A 20,287-nucleotide genomic window follows, 5' to 3' on the forward strand; every position below is an offset into this window, starting at 1 on the left:
TTTGGATCACAAGCTATTGAGAAAGTCAGATTGAAGTCAAAAGTTAATAAAAGGAGGAAGGTGAGGTGCTGGGAATTAGGAAACTTTGAATGATAAAGTCTAAAGGGAAATTGAGAGCCAAAGATCGGTTCATATCCCAAAAAGAAACTATCATAGTTCACAGACAAAACTGATTTTTCTCTGTCTTGTAAAATTTTGTAATTATCATTTTACATGACATGTAAGCTCCTGTTTAGGCATCATCATCTGATGTCTATGGATAGGACAAAGGTCTCACTTTGCATTATGTATATTCTAATATTAATATAACAGAGTTAACTTTTCAGAGCAATTTTACATTCATAGCAAAACTGAGCAGAAGGTACATAGATTTCCCATATACCCCTGTCCTGGGCATAACATTCCAAATTGCCAAAATCCACTAGCAAAGTAGTACATTTGTCACAACCGATAAATTATACTGATATGTCATTATTATCCAAAGTCCAACTACATTAGAGTTCACTCCTGGTGATAACATTCTAAGGGTCTGAACACATTATATACTTTTTCCTCTAAATTTTTCCACAATATAAATACATACTGAATATGGAACTTGGAAAAAATATTTAGTAATCCTAGTTCACTCCTGGTGATACATTCTAAGGGTCTGAACACATTATATACTTTTTCCTCTAAATTTTTCCACAATATAAATACATACTGAATATGGAACTTGGAAAAAATATTTAGTAATCCTATGGAGGCAAATATATTATTACGGTGTTACCATAGTCATTGGCATGGGTATTATTTATAGGTAAGCCGTATACTTTCTAAATATTATAATCTTATTATTAAATATAAGAAAATAGCCAAGTGACAGTTAAAAGAATGAATGCTAATATATCCAATAGTATATATTTACAAAGTCATAAGGAAAGATAATACTTTAAGACACAAATATTGTTATATATTTTTCTTAAAGGAACATTTCAGATAGCTCAACACAATGAAACCTGTTTCGTAAAACTGAGCAATAGACAAACTGCTTGTCATACCTTGTAAAATCTGTCTGCTGGGTCCAGCTGTTTCTTTTAAGGAGGGACCATCTGTAGAGAGTTAAGTTAAATTATTTTAAAATATATCTTCAATTCCCAATTCAATTTTTGCAATTCAGAGGAATTTTCATTCAAATATATCATGAAGGATGCATGATTATACAGCCACATCAGACTTATAAAATTATTTTTTAAATTTAATAAAATAATTTAATGGAGACAGACATGGGCAATTTCAAAATGCATCAGTGGTACACAGTATTTAGGAAATTATTATATCAAGCAATCTGATAAAAAACAGTAAATTAAAAACATTGTGAAAGCCTTTTACTATTCCTAACATACCTTATACTACAGTTTGCTACACTACTTTTATAACTGGAAAACTCAGACAAAACAAATCTACTGTTGAAGTTACAAGAAGTCCAAGAAATGATGCCAGGACAACATCCAGGATAACTGGACTGTGGCAAAGAAGCATTTTCCCATAGTTTTTTTTTTTTTTAATTAATTATTTTTTATAAAGATTTTATTTATTTATTCATGAGAGACACAGAGAGAGGCAGAGGGAGAAGCAGGCTCTATGCAGGGAGCCTGATGTGGGACTTGATCCCGGGACTCCAGGATCATGCCCTGGGGTGAAGGCAGGAGCTAAACCGCTGAGCCATCCATCCAGGGATCCCTTTCCCATAGTTTTTAGATGGATGTGGTAAGCTTTTCAAACAGAAGAGATAAAAATACTTTTAATTTTGCCTGTATGGTGAAAAATTTAAAAATACTGCAATTTCTATACTTACTCTGAAGATACTTTAGCATCAAAGCAGAAAACATTGGTAAATAATATAAAAGATCAGTAATATTGAGATCATGAGGAAGACTGACAAGTTTTCTGAATATGTCTAGCAGAAAGCTTGCCTGACGTCATGGTTCTTGGCCCATGGTACCAAAGAGCTGACATATCCTTACTACAGCTTTGACACAGACTGTAAAAATGCCAGAATACACATAAAAGCCTAAGGCTGCACAATGATTTCTGTCTGGATATGGCACTGCTATGGTGGGGAAAAATCATGCTGATTGTCAAAAGTGTTAACTGTTCTAAAAATCCAGCTCCTGATTAAGGCAAGACTTTGTCTGTAGGTAGTAGGTCCAGATAAAGACAATAATTTTTGACAGAATTATTTGGAAAGGTACATTCTGCTATACTATAATAATGGATATGTAAAATAATATAACTCTCACCTATGTATAAAATCTGAAAGGTCCTTTCAGACATAAAATTTGTTATCTGTGGTAGAGACTGGCTAGGTGTTTATCCCCCATTTCTTCTTCTTCTTTGGGTAAAAACTAAACTACATTTCCCAGACTTCCTTGAGTTATATGTAACAGTATTAAGCAAAGAAATATCACAGGTAATCTACTTCTAGGCTAATAAGAATGTTCCACATGATCTTCTATGTACTCTATCTCAAGGTAGATGCAGGGAATCCAGTGGAGGATTCCAAAGCTCAAGAATCCCAGAGATAAAAGGAACCTGGATCCCTGAATTGAATGAGAAAGAGCACCCACCCTCTTTTACCCCATCAACCCAAGAGCAATATATAAACTTTTACTGCTTGAGTCACTAAGATACGTGCAGTTAAACCAAGCAAACAAAAAAATCAGTTAGCTTTACTGACAGTGCAGCATCTCAACAAATAAGAAGCTCATCGTATTTCCTGGTGAGACTATGATGTCTCTTATGGGCAATATGGAATCATGGCCCTATTATTTTTGTACCTCAGATTGGCTAATATACACTGAAGGTAAAAATAATAGCAAAAGAGAAGATTTTGATGTCAGACTTCTCCTTTTAAAAAAAAAATTTATTTACTTATTTTAGAGAGAAAGTGCAGGGAGGAAGGGTGGATAGAGAGGAAGAGAGAATCTCCAGCAGACTCCCCAATGAATGAAGAGTCCTACATGGAGCTCAATCCTATGACCCTGAGATCATGACCCAAGCTGAAATCGAGAGTGGGACACTCAATTGACAAAAAAAAAAACAAGAGGCAGATGCTTAACGGATTGAGCCATCAAGGCGCCCCCAGAGTCAGATTTGTGTTTGAAGCTTAGTGTTTCATTTTACTAGTTACTATGATCTCCATGTACCCTGATGTCACATACAAGGGGTCAATTACAAATATTGGTGGTAATGTTACAGAAATAATGACTCTATTGACTAGGTAACAAATCTTTTTGTAGGCAACACGGTTTCCAATTGTTTTTTAATACAATACAAAGATTAGCTAATGAAACTGTCAATTTATAGATCAAAAATAATTTTTGATAACAGATCACTATGTAATTTCTAGAATGTAATTCTGAAGGTGTTCGAAGAATTGACTGAAACTGCTATAAACAAAACTTCTTCTAGTTAAAATTTCTTAGTACTTACACAAAAAGCTAGAAAATAGGAACAGAATTACTGCCAAAACCTTTTTTATGCTGGTGTCATTTACCCATACACTAATTAAGAAAAAAATTTAAGAAACAAAACAAATGAGGGCACCTGGATGGCTCAAGTTGATTAAACATCCGACTCTTGATTTCAGCTCAGGTCATGATCTCAGGGTCATGAGGTTAAGACTCTCATCAGGCTCCATCAAGTGATGGAGCCTGATTAAGATTCTCTCTCTGCCTCTCCCTGCCCACTTGCCCATGCTCACTTGCTCTTTCAAGAAAAAAACAAAACGAATGAACAAAGGGAAAAAAAGGAGACAAACCAAAAAATAGACTCTTAACTAGTAAATAAACTGATGGTACCAGAGGGGAGGTGGGTGGGAGGATAAATGAAACAGCAGAAGGGGATTAAAAGTCCACTTATCTTGATGAGCACTGAATAATGTATACAATTGTTGAATCACTATAGTATACAACTTAAACTAATTTAACATTATATGTTAACTATACTGGAATTAAAGTAAAAACAAAAAGTAATAAATAAATAAAACATATCAGTGTAACAGTTACAAAAATTAGTAAATTTTAGAGACTGATAAATTAGGGACTTAATATTTAATTTCCAAGACCCTTTTCAATTTTCAAACCAAAAGTTTGAGGATTCTACATGGCAGGTACAGACAATACTTAGACATATAATTTTTTAAAAGATAAATCAGACTGTGGTATGTAAGCAGCTTTTATTAAGCTATACACTGAAATTTCATGAATTATTTAAAATATCATTTTAAAATATTAAGTTGATAAATACCTTATAACGTAGTACTCAATGCTATATATAAGTAGCATACAAAGATTTTTTTTTAGATTTTTATTTATGTGAGTGAGAGAGCATGAGCAAGCGGCAGGGAGGGACTGATGGAGAGGGAGAAGTCAACTCCCTGCTAAGCAGGGAGCTGGATGTGGGGCTTGATCTCAGGACCCTGGGATCATGACCTGAGCCAAAGGCAAACACTTAGCCACTGTCTGAGCCACTCAGGTGCCCCAGCATACACAGATTTCTAAGGAAACAGAGAGGTATCAGATGATACTCACCAAAAATTACAATGAAAATGTGAAAAACTGAAAACTCCTATTGTATTTTTATAAGCATATCAGTAGTACAAAAGGCCTACATACTTTAAAAATTATAATTTTCATTTGCTAAAATGCAATTCTCATTCACCGACACTCATCTAAAATAGTGGTACATAGTACAATATACTCACTGAAAAAAAGCAATATCTATGGCATTATACGGAGTTATTTTCATTATATACTAAAAATGAACTAACCCTGGGAACCATTTAATCTGATTCATTAGAAAGGAAGTTGATTACAAAACCTTTTTGATTACAAAACCTTTTCAAGAGACTACTTCAACTAAAAAAGTAATCTATACAAAATTTCTGCATATGAAAGGCTGTCATTTGAAACTATTTCGGCTATACTCACCATGTGAATGAAAGTGTCCATGTCCATGAGCATGATCATGACTATGTGCAGCACCATGTTTTAATTCATGACTATGGCAATGATCTCCATGGCCATGGGCCTGATCCAGAACACCATTAAAAAGGGAATGACTGTGTCCATGGCCTAGAAAGTAGGTAGAACAAGAAGTATTTAAAAATATATCATATAAATGGTTACAATAATACTGATATCAGTGAAAAGAATTGGCTCCAAAAAGCAATTCAATTAAATAAAGATTTACTTATAAAAAGTGTTATAGATTCATTAAAACTGACTGAGTTCCTACCATGGAGTATGGGAAGGAAATGAAAGTATGGAGGGAAGTGGCAGACTTTACTGGAGATGAAAATAAGTGAGAAGTACAAAGAAATATTTAGAGATTAGACAATGTTATTCATTCACATTAGGAAATACTTATCTGGAACACATGTTCTAGGCACTGTTCTAGGCACTGCAGATAATGCAGTGAAGAGCACGGACAAAAATCTTAGCAAAAGCTTTGCAAAGTAAAGTACTATTACATATACTATCAAAGATAGAACAAAATGTATGCATATGGTCACATTGAGGCAGATGCAGCAGACGCAGGGAAGCCTCTGTATTTGGTAAAAGAACAGTAGAATTACATTATAGCAGTAGAATCCTTAAAACAACAACAAAATAATGCAGAATCAATCCTCTGTCCCTATCAGACCTGACAGCTACTAAACCATCAAAGAAACATACAAGCTATTCCAAAGCGAAGAAAAAGACTGGATGCTACCCAATTCAAAAACATCACTAATGTTCACAAAAATCCTAAATACCAGTAAACCAAATCCAGCATTGCATTATATGAAAAATAATGAATAGGGGAGATCAACTTCCAAAATGGTGGAGAGGTAATACTGGCAAATTAGCTCTCTCTCTAAAACAAGAAACTATAAGGGACACATTAAAAATCAACCAGTTCAGAACTCATAATTAACCAAACCAAAACCAGAAAATAAACTAAAAAGCACCAATCCAAGAAGTTACCAAACCTCTGTAAGACTAGAGGGTTTCTGCCGTTTTTTTTTAAAGCTTTTATTTATTTATTTCTTCATGACAGATATATATATATATGTATAGAGAGAGAGGCAGAGACACAGGCAGAGGGAGAAGCAGGCTTCATGCCAGGAGTCTGACGCAGAACTCGATCCCGGGACCCCAGGATCACGCCCTGGGTTAAAGGCAGGCGCCCAACCGCTGAGCCACCCAGGGATCCCATTTCTGCCATTTTTATTTGGGGCTATTTCCATTTCACCTCCTGCCCAGCTCAGCTGAAAGTAGCTAAAAGCCAGCAGCACTGCAGACAATGGAGAGATCTGACTTCTTTGGAAGCTCTGTTAAAAAGAGCATCTCCAGAGCACAATTAGTATTTTGTCCAAACTTGCAGTTTCCTAGAAAAATCTCTATTCTCAATGTGGTGATTATTAGAGTCAGTCAGCTCTAAAAATTCAGTGGCCACACACTGCAGGAAAGCAATTAGTCCAAGACAGTCATGCAACAAGAAAAACAACAGTATCAGCAACAACGAACTTTGAAGGGAGAAGATAAGGTAATGATATCAGAGTCATTATAATATAAAATGTCCAGTTTTCAACAACAGAAATTATAAGACATGCAAAGAAAAAGGAAAGTATGCCACAAACATGGGAAAAAAGCAACCAACAGAAAATGTTTCTGAAGGAAACCCAGATTTTGGCCTTAACAAAGACTTTATTTAAATCAGCCATTATACAGTGCTCAAAGAAACAAAGAAATCCATATCTAAAGACTGAAAGTATAACAATGACTCACCAATATGGAATATCAATAAAGAGAAATCATAAAAAAAAAAAACCAGAAAATTCTAGAGTTAAAGAAATATAATAACTGAAATAAAAGATTTACTAGAAGTGCTTAACAAAATATCTCAGTTTCAATTATTTAAACTTGAAGATAGATCAACAGAGACTGTCCACTCTGAGGAGCAGAAAAGAAGAAAATTAAGAAAAATAAACATAGCCTTAGACGCCTGTGGAAACACTAAGTATACCAAATTAAGCATTTAAGAGTCCCCCAAAAAGAAGAGACAGGAAAAAAAAAAACTGAAGAAATAATGGTTAGAAATTCTCCAACTTTGATGAAAAATATTAATCTACACATTCAAGAAACTTAGGAAAATCCAAAAGAATAAACTCAAACAGAGCCATATAATAGAAACATGGTAGTCAAATTGATGAATGTCAAAGAGATGATGAAAGTTGTACACCAAGATAAAAATAACTTACCATGTATAACAGAACTTAAGATTAACTGGTGACTTCTCCACAAAAACCATGGAGGTCAAAAGCCAGTAGGATAACAAAATCAAGATGTTTGAAAAAGCTGACTAAGAATTCTAAATTCAACTCTCTCCATTAAAAATAAATGAGAAATAAGACATTACCCCATAAACAAAAATACTACCTGCAAATGAAGTGAAAAAACACTAAACAGTAACTACAACCCACACAGAGAAATAATGAGCACTGATAAAAGCAATTTTGACAGAATATAAATGTATTTTTAAATCTGCGACTCATTTCTTCTATATACTTTAAGAGACAACTGCATTAAGTAATAACTATAAAACTGTATTAATGAACATCATAAATACATGTTTTGTATGACAATAATAGTATGAAGAAGGGAGGTGAACATGGAGGTGTATTTAAGCAAAGGTTTTGCGTATTACTAAATTATTATTCATCTGAACTAAATTATTTTAAATTAAGATACTATTAAAAAAGATACTATTTAATAATCCTGAGGACAACAATTTTGAAAATATTTAAAAATATATAGTAAAAGAAACAAGAGAATTAAAAGGCACACTAGAAAGTATTTTAAAAATAGGAATCAGGGACTAGAGTAACAAAAAGAACAGAAGATATAGAAAACAAATATTATAATGGCAGATGTAAATTCAACCTTAGTAGTAATAACATGAAACGTAAATTGTTTAAATATCCTGATCAAAAGACAGAAATTGTCAGTATGGCTTAAAAAAAATATAACCCAGTTATATTCTGTCTACAAGAAACACACTTTTATTATTTTTTTTTAAGAGATACACTTCAGAGTCAAAGACACAAAGAAGTTGAAAATAAAAAGAAAAAAATACAACATGCAAGCAGTTAAAAAAAAAAAAAAGCTGGAATGGTTATCAAAGCATCAGACAAAACAAACTATAAGCCAAAAATCACTGCAAGAAAAGGAGAGCATCATATAATACTGTGTTCAATCTATCTGGAAGATATAATGATTATAACCATATTACACTGAACACCACAGCTCCAAAAAACATGAAGTAGGGACACCTGGGTGGCCTGGTGGTTGAGCATCTGCCTTCGGCTCAGGGCATGATCCTCTGATCCTGGATCGAGTCCTGCAGTGGGCTCCCTGCTCAGTGGGGAGCCTGCTTCTCCCTCTGCCTGTGTCTCTGCCTCTCTGTGTCTCTCATAAATAAATAAATAAAATCTTTAAAAAAGAATACATGAAGCAAAACCTAAAATAACTGACTAAAAAAATATACAATTCAACAATAGTTGGAGACTTCAATACCTATTTTCAATAATAAATAGACAACTAGACAGATCAAAAAAACAAGACTGAAACACTATGAACAAATTAGACCTAACAGATACCTATAGAATACCTGACCATCTATAGAACACAGAATACATATTCTTCTCAAGTGCACATTGTCCATACAGACCAAATGCTAGGTCATAAAACAAGACTCAATAAATTGGGGCAGCCCTGGTGGCTCAGCGGTTTAGCACCGCCTTCAGCCCAGGGCCTGATCCTGGAGACCCAGGATTGAGTCCCGCATTGGGCTCCCTGCATGGGGCCTGCTTCTTCCTCTGCCTGTGTCTCTGCCTCTCTCTCTCTCTCTCTCTCTCTCTCTCTCTCTCATGAATAAATAAAATCTTAAAAAAAAAAGAGAGAGAGACTCAATAAATTGAGAAGAACCTAAAATCCTAAAGTGTCATCTGATCACAATGGAATTAAATTAGATACCAACAACAGAAGAAAAATGAAAGACACACTCTTAAATAACTAATGGTACAAAGAAGAAATCACATGGGAAAATGAAAAATACTTTGATGAAAATGAAGTGAAAACACATGACATATCAAACTTACATATTATAATTCAGTAGTACTTAGAAGAAAAGACATTTAAAAATATTAAAGCAGACATAAAATTAAAGAGAAGAGAAAAACAACAGGAAAAAAATGATAAAACCAAAAGGGAATTCTTTGAAAAAATAAAATAAAATTGATAAACCTTTAAATAGACTATCCAAGAAAAAAATGACAGAAAGCATGAACTACTAAAACTGGGAAAAGAGAGGTCTTTACTGCTGACCTTATGGAAATAGAATAAATTTTTAAAAAGTCATTTATAAACAAGTAAACAAATAATGTAGATGGAATGGACAAACGGACAAACATTCCTAGAAATACAGAAATTATTGAAACAGAATCAAGAGGAAACAGAAATGTGAACAGACCTATCACAGGCAAACGAAGAAAAAAAGAGAGAAAAAAAGAATATATTAAAAACTTCCAAAAAAGAAAAATCCATGCCCAGATGACTTCACTGCAGCAAACATTTAAAGAACACCAATACTTAAAAAAAAAAGAATACCTAATACTTCACACTCTTTTTCACCTACCCTCTTAAAAAAATAAATAAGAGAACACTCCCCAATTCAATACATAAGACCAGTATTACCCTGATACCAATGGTATCCAAAGACACCAAAAGAAAACTGCAGACCAGGGACACTTTGGTGGCTCAGTGGTTGAGCAACTGCCTTTGGCTTGGGGCGTGATCCCGGGGTCCAGGATGGAGTCTCGTATTGAGCTCCTTAAAGGGAGCCTGCTTTTCCCTCTGCCTCTCTCTCTCTCTCTCTCTCTCTCTCTCTTTTCTCTCTCTCTCTCTGTGTCTCATGAATAAATAAAATCTTTAAAAATGAAAGAAAGAAAGAAAGAAAGAAAGAAAGAAAGAAAGAAAGAAAGAAAGAAAGACTGCAGACCAAAATTCCTTAACAACAAAGACACTAAGTTTCAACAAAATACTAGCAAACCAAGTAAAGCAACAGCAACTATGGCCAAATGGGATTTGTCCTAAGAATGAAAAAGAGGTTCAATACCCAAAAATCAAGCAATGTAATACACCATATTAATAGAATATAGGATAAAAACCAACTAATCATCTCAAAAAAAAAAAAAAAAAAGCTGTGACAAAACTCAATACCCTTTTGTAATAAAAACACCTAGTAAACTAGGAAGAAATGAACTTCCTCAACCTGATAAAGGGCATTTCTGAAAAACCCATGGCTAACACAGCTAACATATTTAATGAAGAAAGACTGAATGCTTTCATCCTAAAATCAAGAAAAAAAGAATGTCTTCTCTCATCACTTCTATTTAATATTGTACTGAAGAAGCAGGGCGCCTGGGTGGCTCAGTTGGTTATATGTAGGACTCTTGGTTTCCGCTCAGGTCATGATCTCCAGGTTACAGGATTGAGCCCTGCCTTGGGCTCTGAGTTCATTGGAGAGTCTGCTGTGTCAAAATAATCTTTTTAACAAATGGCACTGAGGCAACTGGAGATCTATTTATATATATATTGGCCCCCAAATCATTTTCTTGTATACAGTTGTCACACACCATTTAAAAAAATTGACTGAAAATGGACCATATACCTCAAAGCACATCTAAATGGATACATTTTAACCATAAAATTTAAGGATGGTTCCTTAAAAGAAATCTATCAATGTAATTACTAATTTTAAATTAATTAAGGAGGAAAATATTACTTCAATAGATGCAGGAAAAGTAATATCCTTAATTTGATAAAGTAGTTTCATCAAAAACAAACCATAAACATTAGACCAAATGGCAAAACTTTACTAGCATTCTTTATTTATTTAATGAAGATTGCATATTAAAGTCATCTGGAGAGCTTTAAAACATGCTGATATTTGGGTCTTCCTACAGATGTTCTGATAAAAATGTTCTGGGATTAAACCTGGGCATCAGTTTTTTTTTTTTTTTAAGTTACTCAGGTGATCATCCAGGTTGATACAAGGACACAAACTAAGTATTTCCTTTTTTAAAAGATTTATTTATTTATTCATAAGAGACACAGACTGAGAGAGAGAGAGAAAGAGAGAGAGAGAGCAAAAACACAGGCAGAGGGAGAATCAGGCTCCCCGCAGGGTGCCTGACACATCAGGATCACGACCTGAGCCACCCAGATCGTCCCCAAATTAAGTATTTCTAATCAACACTGTGCTAGAGGTCCTGGTTATGTAAAAAGACAAGCAGGAATAATAGTTTTTATTCTTGATAGTAATAAAAACATTCAACTACCTAAAAATGAACTGACCAAAAAATATAAAAATATTAAAAAGTAGCTAAGACAATTTAGTAAAAGACAAAAATTTTTTTAAACATTTCCAATCAAAATCCCAAAAAGATTTTTCATACAACTTGACAAGCTGATGAAAAAAATCAATTAAGCAAGACAGGCCCAACTAACTTTGAAATGCAATTTAAAATAGGCTAAAAGTGTTCTTTTACCTCAATGGGGTAAAAGGCAGGTTAATAATTGGTGCTTGGAAAACTGTTTATTCACACTGAAAAAAAAAAAGTTAAGTCGTAACTCACCCCAACACAAAAACAAATTACATACAAAGGAGCAAAATGGATGAGGAGAAACACCCTGATATTTTAACACTATTAAAGTACAAGAGTATATGTTTATGACTAATAGGAAACTTCTCAAATAAAATAGAAAACATATCAGAAAAAATGTAAGACAGAAAAACTAAGACTATATCTAAATTAAGAACCCCTACATAAAAGTTTAAAGATAAGCCATAGATTGGGAAAAGATGTTTGCAACACATAAAAAGATTAGTATACAAAATGTATAAATATATAAGATATATAAAAATCATTATAAATTAAGAAGACCACAGAAAAACAAGCAAAAATAAATAGACAATTTTAGAAGAGGAAGAACCTGAATGGCCTAAAAACATACAGAAAGATTTTCAACCTCATTACTAGTCAGAGAAATAATAAATAAAATGAGGTATCATTTTTATCAAAGTATTAGCAAAATACTTTTAAACCCATAATAATAAGTTTTAATGTGAGTGGGAGAAATTAGCATTGGCATTCATTGCCAGGGTAAATGTGGATGACAGTCATTTTGGAAGGGCAATTTGCTATTGTCTATTGAAACTAAAAACTGTACTTCCCGTGTTCCAGCAACTCTATTTATATTCCAGCACAGTGCAATTCAAAGAACTTTCTGTGATGATGGACATGTTCTATATATGCTATCCAATATGACAACCCTATGTGGCTACTGAGCACTTGAACTATCACTTGTGTAACTGAAGAAGTGCATTTTTAATTTTATTAAATTTAAGTAACTGTAATTTAAATTTAAACAGTCACATGTGACTAATGGCTACCAAACTGGACAGTACAGCTTTGGAAAAACACTTGCATATGTTCACAAGGATATACATATGGAAAGGACTTAAAAAGTCTATATACAGAAGACTAGTTAAATAAGCCACAGTATCCCACACCATGGAGTTTCATGTGTTAACAAGAGAAAGTGGACTGATGCATACCAAATAGCAGGATTTCAAAGACAGATGGTATAATAAATTTCATACCCACAAACACTATAGTTTTTACTAGCTAGATTTATATTGTGATTTTTAAAGTTTATTTGTTGGTTTTATATAAGTGGTGTCATACTAAACAGATAAGCTACAGAGGTCTGGAGGGATCCACACCAAACTGATAGTGTGTAATCTTGAGATGATACTCAGATGGAAGAACATGGAGAAGTGGGAGTGATGGTTTTGGAAGACATAAATAAGAATCTATTAACATATTATTTCTGTTATTAAAGATCAGCATAGAATTTGAATTTATCAATTTTCAAAAGTGATAATTATGATGGAAAAGAGAAAATGAAGAAACAAAGGGTTCTAACCATCATACCAGAGCCATGAGAATGTCCATGACCTCCATGCTTGAAAACAAATATTCCTACTAGGTTTACCACAAACCCAAGAATTGAAACAAGAAGCAGTCTCTCATGGTGTACATCTGGAGGGGCTAATGCTCTCTAGAAAACACATAATACAAAAAAGGGAATTGAAATAATTTCTGATTGATCAACTGGTAAAAACAAAAAGCAATCTTTAAAATTTTTCAGTTATTTTCAAAATGAAAAGCATTCTAAAAATATATGCCAAACAGTCTATAGAGGAAAAAAAAAACAGTGCTCACTTAATGCAGACAAGGTAACAGTTACTATTTTTAAATAAACACCAATATTTAAAAGCATGACTATTTGGTCTAAAACCCATCCCTCTTTGGTATCTTAAATAATACTGCCATTCATTTTAAGTTCATTGATTTTTCAATTTTCTCTCTCTTTTTAAATATACCAAATACAAAAGTTCACTGGCAAAACTCTCAGGTTCTATTTTAAGAATTCTTCCCAACAGACCTCACTACCCGGATTGTGCCTTTACTTTTCAGAGTTAATGCTTCATTCATACCATTTAATTGTTTTGAATTTCAAGTAGTTTCACATATATTTAATTTTTTCAACTACTTTGTAAGCTCTTCTTTTTTTTTTTGTAAGCTCCTCTTATACAATAATTTATCTAACCCAAGACTGTCCTCAGTAATAGTGTGAAAACAGTGCACATGTATCTTTAGTTCATAAACATTTTTGTTACAGAAATGCAATTTACTGACTCTAATCATTATTTACAATACCTCAACTCCTTCTGAGAAAATAAAAAAAGCAGTGAAGATCAAAAATAGGCCATTGACAAAGCCAGCCAGAACTTCCGCTCTAACATACCTAAGGAAGAGCAAAGTAAACAATTGAATTATCATTTCTTAAAAATCAAATCACAAATTTATATACAATCAGAGATTCTAAACCACATTATATAAGCAGCCAGCAAAGTCCTAGTATTTATAATATAGTGTTTTATTCTATATATATAGTAGAAATGAGAAAATGAATTATTACAAATTATGTATAATAGCACAATACCACAAAATACATTCACTTCTACAAGCCAATCAAAAGATCTTCTTAGAGTAAGTAGATTTAGAAAGACCTCTTCCACAGAAATGTAAATCTCAAGTCGCCCCTGGACTAGACAAATAGGCACAGAAGGAAAGATCGAGAGATAAAAAGTAGAAGAAAAAGAAGGGTTTTTCGAACTTACTGCTTCTTTTCTAAGAACTTCTTATACTTTTTGTTTTGTACCTTTCAGCTTTCAAATCTCTGGAAAATGGAATTTTGATTTGAAGGAAAATAAAATTATTTCTGAGTCATCCTGGAGACAACTTTGAGATTTATACTTCTACCACTCTTTTCTAAGATTAATAAATCTAACAAAAAATTTTCAATTACCTATTTTTAGAATCAATTCTAGCTTCATATGATACTACTTAAATTATTTTTAAAAGATCTGTCTTTTCCTCCATGGACTTCTGAAGCTTTCTGCTTCCTACCTGCATGAAGCATCGGAGAAAGATTTTATTTTTTCCATAAGGTATTATCTGGCTTAGTTAAAGTCATGAGAACCAACTTTAACCTGGCAGTTTTACATGTCCTAACATTATTCAAAGGGTGCTGACAGCAGTTAATTACTCTGGTCCATAAACAAAATAATAGGAGCATCAAAAATACCGCTTTTTCTAGCTTTCTATGTCAACTTCTAGATAATACAATTTTTACTATAAAAAATGTTTAAAGTAAAGAGAACAAACTCTTTAAAATGTACTCTATTCAGTTACATTGGAGTTTGCTCTGTCAGTACACTCCAACATAGCATATATTTCTGCACTCAGAAATAATGCATACTTCTACCTTCTAACACATACAAATGAATTAAATTTACATAATATTTGTCAGAACATATGCCTTTTTATCTTTCATGAGAGAACATTCATTAAATTCAGCTTGCTTTCCATAGCAAACACTTAGGAACTTATCTAATATATCAGCAGAGTTAGTAACCTAAAATGAAAAGCATTTTCTTTTAACCCACTCTTCTACTCCCATAGTTAATGCAAAAGCCTTTTGTCCTTGAGTTCCATTAGACTTCAAGATCAAAGGTAGAAATGTTTTTCAGGCATCTTTTTGTCTCTAATGTCTACCTCAGTAGGTACTCCATAAATTCTGACAAACTGTTGGTCTAAAGTGATTTAATTAGGCTTAAGATATTTGCTGAACTTGGTTACAGAATTCAAGTGAAAAACTTGTGAAAACTAGACATACTTGCCTTTACAAATGACTGTTTACTTGAACACAGTGAGTCTTGGAATTAAAACATACCACATTCATAAATTTGCTACTGCCTCATTAAGTATGAAGACATCTGAATTCTTTAGCCAGGGCAAAAAAAAAAAAAAAAAAAAAAAGATACAGTGTATGTACATATATATATACATAGGCACGTACATATGCATGTAGCTATCAGACATATATTACTTTTATGCTGGCACTACTATTTCAAAAATAGGAGTGTGACCAGACACAAAGATGATTTTTCTATAAACAAATACAGAAAAGTCTTCTGCCTCTCAGATTTCTTCTATTATTATTATTTTTTAATGATTTTATTTATTTATTTATGAGAGACACAGAGAGGCAGAAGGAGAAGTAGGCTTCCTGTGGGGAGCGTGATGTGGGACTCGATCCCAGGACCCCGGGATCAGGCTCTGAGCCAAACACAGATAGATGCTCAACCACTGAGCCACTCAGGTGCCCCTCTGCTATTATTTTTCTATTGCAGTCAGTTGGCTTCTGTGATCATACTGAACCAGGAGTGGGGGACAGGGCAGGTATTGGGGATTCATCCTTAGGCTTAGCCTATTCAGTGTCATTTTGATGTACTGGTACTTAACATTTTACTGGCTCTGCTACTTAACTACTGTAGCAATGATTAATAGATTCAAATGTTGCATCAGATTTTACTCCCTAATTTTTCCCTTCTCAAAAGAAAAAAGCAAACAAGAAGACAAAACAAGAAACAAAAAGATGGCAAAAAAGGTGGCATATCACTCCTTTATATAAACTAGTTAACGCTGAATAGTAAAACCTGCTATGGTACTGAAGGTATTCAAAGCTATTCCTAAAAAGCATCTTACAGTGGGAGATTATGTATTCTAAATAGAAAATAGATACACTTAGATTTAAGGAACTGAGAATTTTTATAGTTACCTGTTTATCCTGAAAAATAATTTAAAAAAAATTTTTTCTCAAAAACTTGTTAAGATATTCTAATCAGATTTTTGATATACAATATATATAAATTATTAATTTTCCAACACAAGATTAGAATCTTACACGCAATCTTTCTTTAATGATTCAAAATATACTAAGAATTTTTTGATTGCATAGTCATGGAAGATGTTCTCTTTTGAGCTGTTTGAATTTATAGATATACAGATCCCTCACTGTAGTCTACAAAAACACTAGAATTAGTGGTTTTTGTCTGACTTTTTGTAATTTTACAAATAACCACATCACTTCAGTTAAACCCCAAATCAGTAAGTTCTGTCACAGAATTTTATATACCCTTGTTTCAGCACTTGTCACAACATAGTTACTATGTTTTTACAGGACTATTTCCCCATTAGAGCACAAGTTCCTCCAAGGCAGAAGCCATATCTTATTTGTCTTTATAAGCAGCAAAAGATTAGACTCCTAGTGGGCTCTCAATAAATATCTGAAGAGAACAAGAACATGTACAAGAGAAAGTGCATGCATGCTGGCTCAAGAACAAAAGCAAAGGTGAAGGGAAAGAGGAACCCGAGAAGGAACAAGAGTAAAAGAGAGAACAAAAGGCAGTGTGCCTAAGACAGTGGATGGACGCAGGCAGGAGAGAATGAGAGACACTTCAGGGGAGGATCAGTGAGAGAAGGAAAGAGAATAGGAAAGAACTAGGACTAAGGCATTCAGAGAGAGGGAGGGGGAACAAGAAAGAGCCTGAGAGATACAGTGGTTACAGGTAGAGGGAGAGATGTGCAGGAGAGAAAGAGGGAGGGGAGAGTGGAAGGCTGAGGACTCTGGAAAGACCATGAGCACGGACACAAGGAACAGGGAAGAGAGAACAAGAGAGGGGAGAAGGGAATTCAGGAGAGATGACAGAGGATAAGTATGGGGATGAAAGTGAAAGAGAAAACAGGGGAGGAAAGAAAGGAGAGACTGTGAGAAAGCACTCACAAGGAAGGGGGACAGAGAGGAAAGGGTCAACAAGTGAGAAGGGAGAATGGGGAGCTGGGAAGAGAAGGAGGGGGGAGACAGAGATAGAGGATATTATCCTTGAGAGCTGTACACATAAATAATAATTGCACTGCAAAATATTGTATGACTTCAAAAAAGAAAACACTCAGGGCAGAGTCAAACACTGGACACTCTACTGCTTCCCCCAATCAGAGATGGCAAAAGGCCAACTTGGCCTCTAAATACTACTAGGCTCAGAAGTGAGAGCAGATGTTCCAATATAGTCTCTCCAGCATAGAAACACTCTCCAAATATTTGATTAATTATCCAAATTGAGCAAGAGTATAAAAAGGAGTATTTTTCATAAAAGCAGAGCTGAAGAGGGTAAGTAATATAAAATCATATTAGGAAACAATTATTTTAAATAAATTAATAGCAAAATATCCCTTTACAACAGAAAAAGAAACATGACTGTTTTCATATACTGAAACCTTCTTCTTCTAAAAAAAAAAAAAAAAATAGGTTAAGAGTTAAGAAAATCCCCCATCTAGCAAAAAATCTGTCTTACCTTTAAGCAAAAGAACTTAAGATACAAAAAATAAAATAAAATAATAAAAAGAGAGGTATGTGTTGTATATTTCAATTAAAGACTATTCAAAAATAGGTAAAAATGAATCTACTAAGTTAGGGAAGTGGTTGTTACCCTTGGGGTGCTACATGGGAAGAAATGAGGAGGAGGCATGAGAAGGGGGTTTAAAGGTTCAAGTTACACAAATGTGTTCAATTTGTGAACATTCATGTGCTTAAGATTTGTGTATTTTCTGTATTTCTTACACTTTTAATAAAAAAGTTTTTTAAAAGTCTTACCCATAAGAGAAAGCATCATTATCTCTCCATTTTGAAATAACAGATGCTGCCAATCCAGCCAAAATGGCAGTGCTATCGAAAAACATGTGAAAAGAGTCGGAAATCAAGCCTAAGCTGTAAAAGAACAGACATATTGGCATATTATAACAGTAATCAAATAGTGAGCATTCTTCTCTAATTCTTTAAATGTCCTGTGCTTACCAGGTAACTAATCTTCTAAACAGACAACCCTGAAATATGATACACAGAGAGATAGTAACGGTAAGTTTTAAATATCTGAGGACTCTGACGCCCGTTGCCTAAGAAAAAAACCGAGCTTCTGGTGAAAGATGGGTAGAAACAAAGCTAGCTGCTACTGGATGGGGGGCAGGAATCTGCCCACCCTCTGGTCACTGGCAAAGGTCAGCTGTCACTGAAAGAGAGGGAAAAAAAACCAGCCACCTGCTGTTGGGGGCAGTCTAAAGCCAGGTTGGGCCCAAGACCTTACACTGATAAAAAGCTAAGGTTGCTGCTGTTTAAAGAGGGATAAGACAGTTTTTCCTTCTCTTGATACCAAGCTGTAGAGAGAGGTGGGAGAAGGGGAAGGAACATTAATAATGCCCATTCTGGCACTCAGGTGTCAAGGGACTGCCTAAAACTAAGGCTCCAGGAGGAGAACCAAATTCTTTCTCCTCCGTAACCGAAGTCTTGACTAGAATATAAAACCAGAGCAATCTACCTCTGAGAGCTGAGCAAGAGCACAGAGATTCCCCTGTGGCAAGGTGTGTAGGGCCTGCTGAAAACTGACAATGGAGCAAGAACACTGAGAAAAACCCTCCAGGGTCCCAAACCCTACACTAAACATAAGGTGGTAAAACTCACTTTAAAAAAGCCACTAAAAAATAAGTTAGTGACTTACTGAAATTAACTATCAAGAACAAAAATACAAAACCCAGCTAGTCAACTATTGATCAGACTCAAAACCTCACATTAATGGCCTGACAAAATAATAAGTGTGCACATTTCTGGGCATCAATACAATTAACCTTGGTCCCTACCTTCCCCTGCTCATGCTCTCTCAAATGAATAAATAAAGTCTTAAAAACAAAACAAAATAAAACAGAAAAAACCTTGGTCCCTTTATTTTTTTAAACATAATATCCAACATTCAATAAATAACCCCACTGTCAAGAGCTAAAGCAATCAACAGAATCAGAAAAGGCCTAGAGATTGGACTATGATGGAGACTTTAAAACAGGGATCCCTGGGTGGCGCAGCGGTTTGGCACCTGCCTTTGGCCCAGGGCGCGATCCTGGAGACCCGGGAACGAATCCCACGTCGGCCTCCCGATGCACGGAGCCTGCTTCTCCCTCTGTCTGTGTCTCTCCCTCTCTCTCTCTCTCTCTGTGACTATCATAAATAAAAATTAAAAAAAAAATTTAAAACAAATATGACTAATATGTTAAAGGATGTTGTATAAAGTTGGAGAAAATTCATGAACAAATTGGGGACTTTTCACAGAGATAGAAACTATAAAAGAATCAAATGGAAATGACAAAAACATTTTTAAAAAATCATAATATTGAAGATAAATAATAACACATGGGCTTCTGAGCAGAAGGAACACGAAAGAATCATGTCAAGAGAAATTATCCAAAGTAAAACACAAAGAAGAAAAGGAGTAGAAAAAAAACAAAAACAAAAACAGAACAAAGCAGTAAAAGTTTTTAACAGTATAAAGGAGACTAAAATACAAATATTTGGACTCTCAGTATTGGAGAAGAAAGAATAGAGAAAGTATTTAAAGAGGAAATGCTTGAGAATTTGTAAAAACAAACCACATATTCAAGACATTTAAAATATCCCAAGCTGGGACGCCTAGGTGGCTCAGCGGTTTGGTGCCTGCCTTCAGCCCAGGGTGTGATCCTTGGAGACCCAGGATCGAGTCCCGCGTCGGGCTCGCTGCATGGAGCCTGCTTCTCTCTTTCTGTGTCTCTGCCTCTCTCTATCTCTCATTAATAAAAAATAAATAAACCTTTTTAAAAATAAAATAAAATATCCCAAGCTGAGGAAAATCTCTCCACACTTTACAA

General features: G+C 34.3%; 1 protein-coding gene across 4 annotated transcripts in view; it reads right to left on the bottom strand.

The window, feature by feature from the left end:
- Nucleotides 1–20,287, bottom strand: part of SLC30A7 (solute carrier family 30 member 7) — a 149,455-nt gene that overhangs the window by 112,381 nt on the left and 16,787 nt on the right. For all 4 annotated transcript variants that reach the window (XR_012000739.1, XM_025996578.2, XM_072754490.1 and 1 more), the window contains exons 3-7: nucleotides 18,216–18,329; nucleotides 13,877–13,964; nucleotides 13,088–13,214; nucleotides 4,974–5,117; nucleotides 1,041–1,091 (exon numbers count right to left, since the gene is read on the bottom strand). Coding sequence is in view for 3 of the 4 variants with exons in the window: in XM_025996578.2 (XP_025852363.1) it covers nucleotides 1,041–1,091; nucleotides 4,974–5,117; nucleotides 13,088–13,214; nucleotides 13,877–13,964; nucleotides 18,216–18,329 (524 nt within the window). In the remaining variant the exon portion in view is untranslated. The remainder of the gene's footprint in view (nucleotides 1–1,040; nucleotides 1,092–4,973; nucleotides 5,118–13,087; nucleotides 13,215–13,876; nucleotides 13,965–18,215; nucleotides 18,330–20,287) is intronic.

The sequence above is a fragment of the Vulpes vulpes genome, chromosome 3 (genome assembly GCF_048418805.1).
Source record: "Vulpes vulpes isolate BD-2025 chromosome 3, VulVul3, whole genome shotgun sequence".
Classification (NCBI taxonomy): Eukaryota; Metazoa; Chordata; class Mammalia; order Carnivora; family Canidae; genus Vulpes; species Vulpes vulpes.